Below are 5,177 nucleotides of genomic sequence, written 5' to 3' on the forward strand. Positions count from 1 at the left end.
CGTAGCAGTACGTACTAGCAACATAGCTACAGCTTTGCATGTGACAAAGCCGCCCACCGTCCATCCATTTGATAAAGCTGAGCAGCAGAAAAGAGAAGACATGGAGGAAGCGAAGCGCTCATCGAGTTTAAGATGAGCTGGCTTTGAAAAAAAAAGAAAAACAAACAAACAAACAAGGATAATGGCGTGGGGCTGTTTTCAATGTGAGGTTGGCTGATGTCATATTTAGATGTGACATAGTTATGTCACATCTAGATGAGTCCTATACACACCCAAACAAAAATCACAACAAATCTTTTTTTATGTCACAACCTAAAATAAAACAAGACAACTTAGACATAACTAGTAAGCGTGACATGAATCTCCAGATGACAACGCACAACACGTCAGATGTGGCAATTTCAAAGTGTTTGTCGTGTGTACAAGAAAATCACATGGTTGTAACGAAACAATAGATTAATGAAAGAAAAAGATTTGGGAGACGAAGGAGCTATAACAATCTTACAGTAATTTACAGAGAAAAAAGGATGTTCACGAATCAAAACAGCCTTGTACTTCGTCGGTGGTTTAATGGTTAACCACGCTGCACTTCTTCCTGATCTCGCCCTGGCTGCCGGTGAGAGGATTGGCATTGCCCATCTTGATCATGGAGGCGGCGAAGTCAGCGAAGAACTCGTCCTTGAAGGCGCCGGTGGCATGGCGCTGGACGTAGGCGCGGGTGAAGGGGTCGGTGAGGAGGGCGCCGTCAGAGTGGAAGAGGCCCCTCCGCTTGCTCACCAGCTTGAAGTAGTCGGTGTCGAAGGTCTTGAAGCTGCCGGGGTCCATCTCCACGAGGGTGGTGTTGTCGTTGAGGCTGGCACACTTGCTCTTTAGCCGCATCATGTACTGCGGCTCCAGCGAGGGGTCGATATCGCTGGGGTTCTCCATGCCGGTGAAGTTGTAGAGCCGGTCAGAGAAGGAGAAGCAGTGCGACGTCCCGATAGTGTGCCCGGCAGACAAGACGACAAGGTCCTTTGCGTCGAGGTTCACGGCGGCGAAGAGCTGGGTGAGCACGGTGAAGTTGGAGGTCGGGGGTGGTAGAGCGTCGGTCTCGTTGGAAATGGACACGCTGCCGTCTCGCCGGCCCAGAGGAACTGTCCAGAATGGACCCTTGCTCTGGAGAAACCATGATCGAGCAGCATTAGAATTTAGCTTCCACACGTACCGTGTCATTTGAAAAATGGCATAGTAGTAGTACTCTACTCACCAGCCATACTGCGTCCCTGGCAATGAGGGCGAGGATGTCGGCGCAGGAGACGGTGTCGGGGCAGGCCTTCTCCACCGCGGCCTTCACCCTGTCGACAAAGCCGAAGCCTCGCAGCGTCTGGTTCGGCTGCGCGTCCTTCTCCGCCGTCTTGTTGGCCGAGTCTAGCAGAACCGAGCCGTCGCACCCCTGCATATTCACGGTGGTCAGGCCATAGCGCACAACGGGGTACGGGCAGATACTAATGCATGCAAATGCAGCATACCCTGACGAAGCAGTCGTGGAAGTGCATCCGGAGGAGCGGCCCGGCGAGGCTGGGCGCCAGTGACAGCGCCCTCACCATCTCCTTCCTCACGACGTCCTCCACGCTGGGGCACGACTCGCTGTAGAACTTGTCGTGCAGCTGCGCCCGCGCGCACGTCGCCGCCACCGCCGCGAGCAGCAGCGCCACCATCGTTGCACCCCTACACGCCATCTTCTCGCCAAGAAGCTTGTTTCTTGCTTGGCTATGCAAGAAACGACGATGGCTAGGTGGCGAGTTGATCAGGAGAAGCTTGAGCTGCTGCTGCTGATGGACTGGCGCCGGGGAAATATATAGCGCCGGAGTGTCCCCACGCCTGCATGTGGTGGGCTGTCCTCCGGAGCAGCAGGTAAAATTCCCATGGTTTAATGAGTTGTTCCTTGTTTGCACTCTGCGGAATCTTTGCCGTGGCAGGTACACCGGCGGCCACCGTACGTATAATGGAGGCGGACGGACAGCCAGACGGAAGCACATCATTAGATGAATTCACTAATTTTCTCTAGACAGCAATTTTCTCACTAACTTACTAATTAGCCATCACGGAGCAAACTGCGGTGCCAAGTTCTAATCAGCAAAGGATACGTGCAACAAATGAATGCCACCACCTACTGGTAGTTTGAAGACATGGAAATATCATGATCCGTATATTTATATTGGCACCGCATGCTATCCCGAATCAGCTTCGCTAAGTCTCAGTCAATGCTATATTCGCTTGATCTTGCGTGAAGATCCGTGCAATTTCGATGTGGTCTGAAATACTTGTAACACTAGAATTTTGAGCCAGATTTACAAACTTGAAAATAAATTTAAATTATGTTACAATTCATTGAAAGGTAGTAATTTTTTTAAAGAATTTTTGCATATGTCATCCAAAATTGCTTTGTTTTTTAGATTAAAAACCTTGCCAATAATTATGCTAATATTATGCCTTGTTCGAGGCCCTGGCCCAAAAGACCAGAAGAATTTAAATATCATGTTTTGATCAACATATAATTTGAATAATGACGTTTAAATTCCAAACATGGTTAAAATGATATTTATAAATTTGGAGATCTAGTTTTTATAAGTCTCAAGCTTGGCACGTGGTTGGAATTTTGTATTCACGAAAAACCAATGGGAATCCCCCCCCCCCTGTCCGGGGTGTTTGAGGCAAGTAATTCTGCACGAAATTCAATATTTAAACCCGAATATTAATATAGAGATCCTACACCTACGAAAGTCTAGGTAAACCCACCATAACAATCATACAGACATTCTAGAACACGAGAAAAATAGTTGCCGAGGCAAGATCCTAAACATGCCCATTACTGGGTTGCATCTTATTGCTTGGTCATCTTGTCATATGCATCGACCGTCGCCTAAGAAAACCATATATTATAGGAAATGGTTTATAGGTGAACATAAATTTGTGACGGGCGAGACGTGTGCCCGCCACTGGTAGACTGTTTCAGAGCTGGCCGCGTAATGCAACCTAATTGTGGTGAGCAGTAACAAAGGCCCGCCACTGCTTATTTGTACATTAATGGCGAGTGTGACTGTTGCTTGCCACAGCTAAATTGTGGTAAGCACTTTTACCAGGCACGACGGAAGTACATATTATACACTTGTAGTAGTGGCCGGTCCAGTCGGCCGCCCGCCAGTGCTGTCCACTTACGTGTAGCGGGCGCCCTGCTGTGCCCGTCACACGTAGACCCACGACAGTGGCTGCAGTTTATTTTTCCCCCACTTGAAAAACGATTCCAAAATTTGGCATTTCCCCCGCCCCCTCCCCCCGCGCTTTTCCCCCCAAATCTCGCCTGACTCAGCGTCGCGCCCCTCATTGCCCCCTCTCATCCTCGCCGCCGCTGCGCCCCTTGTTGCCGCCTCTCCTCCTCGCCGCCGCCGCCACACCCCTCGTTGTTGTCGCCCCCTGCGTCGACGCTGCGTCACGGCCTTCCTCGAGGCCACAGGCATGGACTCCTTCTCCAACACTGGAGGCATCTTGCTTTCGCCGCCACCGCGAAGCTCCTCCGCCAACATCGGATACCTCGCGCCGCCTTCGGACGCCAAGCGAGCCACCTCTATGGTATGGTCAAAGTTGTGTTTAGGGTAAATAAATATTTAGCATTGATTAAATTTGAGTAGTGTGCCGTACTATTATTGTGCTTAGGGTAACTATGAGTAGATTAGGAACATTTTTTAGGTATTGACATGAGTGACAATGTTTGGCAAAACGTCGATTCATTTCCGTTTCGCCGAATTTCTGGTACTCATTATGTCCTCTTCTTAGCAGAGGTCATGTCGAATTTTTCTTTCATTTTTTAACTAGGATCCATTGTAGTATCATTGGCTTATATTTGCCGGTATTAACATGAGTGCCAATGTTTTGGCGAAACGTCGATTCATTTCTATTGGCCTTACTTTCAAATGCAAGTTCATTTCTTTATGCTTGCACATATACACATGAGTACTTTGATGTCAATCTCATTAATTTTACATTGTTCAATTGTTCCCCGAGACGGCCGAGCTTATTTCTTCGATTCCAGGAGAGACCCTAAGAAGCCATGCACCGATCTGAAGAAAGTTATGAATGCTGCTCTTTTGATGTGTCATAACACTAGTAGAAAACAGGGCTTTGGTCACAGGGAAATATTCACATTAGTCCCGCTTTAGTCATGAACCGGGACTAATGTGAGCATTGGTCCTGGTTCGTGCGGCTAAGGCATTAGTCCCGGTTCACCTGAGCCCTTTAGTCCCGGTTTAAGACACGAACCGGGACTAAAGGGTGCGATGCCCTTTAGTCCCAGTTTGTGTCTCAAACCGTGACTATAGATTAGACCTTTGGTCCCGGTTTGAGACACGAACCGGGACTAAAGGGTGTGATGCCCTTTAGTCCCGGTTTGTGTCTAAAACCGGGACTAAAGGTCCCATTTTCAAACTCTACCCCCCCTGGATCGCCTTTTTGTTTTGAAAAAAATCAAAAGAAAATGATAAAAACTTCAAAAAATAAAATCCTTCGAGAGGTAGTTATATTACTACATCTACTAGTTAGGAAAAATTTAAAAACTTAAATTTGGACATGTTTTGCAAAAAGTGCAGGGAAAACGTAAAACGGCTATAATTTTTGCATACGATGTCGGAAAAATGTATAATATATCAAAATGTTCAGCACGAAAATGTTCAGCAGGAAAAAAAGTTATGCTCAAATTTTAGTTTTTTTTGTATTTTCGTTAAATCTGGTCAAACTATGGTTAAACTACTTATTCAAGAAGTATTAGTGTTTCTAAATAATTATTCAAGAATATTAGTGTTACTAAATAGTTATTTCAGTTTTTTTGAATTTTGGTCAAATGTGGTCAAACTGTGGTCAAACAATGGTCAAACTACTTATTCAAGAAATATTAGTGTTACTAAATAATTATTTTAGTTTTTTTGAATTTTGGTCAAATCTGGTCAAACATTGGTCAAACTGTGGTCAAACTATGGTCAAACTGTGGTCAAACTACTTATTCAAGAAATATTAGTGTTACTAAATAATTATTGTTTTTTAGAACAATAGTTTCAAACTCAAACAGTGAAATGTGTGACTTAATGCTCAAGCTAAATTCCTGAGGGTTAATAGGATTGACATCTTACTATTGTCAGGAAAAGAAC

At 45.9% G+C, this 5,177-nt stretch overlaps 1 protein-coding gene across 1 annotated transcript; it reads right to left on the minus strand.

The window, feature by feature from the left end:
* Nucleotides 1-369: 369 nt before the first annotated feature.
* LOC119285707 (peroxidase 1-like) lies at nt 370-1,794 on the minus strand. Its single transcript, XM_037565037.1, has 3 exons — nt 1,509-1,794; nt 1,247-1,432; nt 370-1,155 (listed from the first exon to the last, which is right to left on the minus strand). The coding sequence occupies exons 1-3, from the start codon at nt 1,716-1,718 to the stop codon at nt 568-570; spliced, it is 984 nt and encodes a 327-aa protein (XP_037420934.1). The 5' UTR covers nt 1,719-1,794; the 3' UTR covers nt 370-567.
* Between the last annotated feature and the right edge of the window lie 3,383 nt (nt 1,795-5,177).

This window comes from Triticum dicoccoides, chromosome 1A, assembly GCF_002162155.2.
Source record: "Triticum dicoccoides isolate Atlit2015 ecotype Zavitan chromosome 1A, WEW_v2.0, whole genome shotgun sequence".
NCBI lineage: Eukaryota > Viridiplantae > Streptophyta > Magnoliopsida > Poales > Poaceae > Triticum > Triticum dicoccoides.

Coding starts and splice junctions, on each gene's coding strand:
- LOC119285707 (XM_037565037.1), bottom strand. CDS start 1,718: ATGGCGTGTAGGGGTGCAACGATGGTGGCGCTGCTGCTCGCGGCGGTG. Junction 1,433..1,508: donor TCCACGACTGCTTCGTCAGG/GTATGCTGCATT, acceptor GTGAATATGCAG/GGGTGCGACGGCTCGGTTCT. Junction 1,156..1,246: donor CCAGGGACGCAGTATGGCTG/GTGAGTAGAGTA, acceptor TGGTTTCTCCAG/AGCAAGGGTCCATTCTGGAC.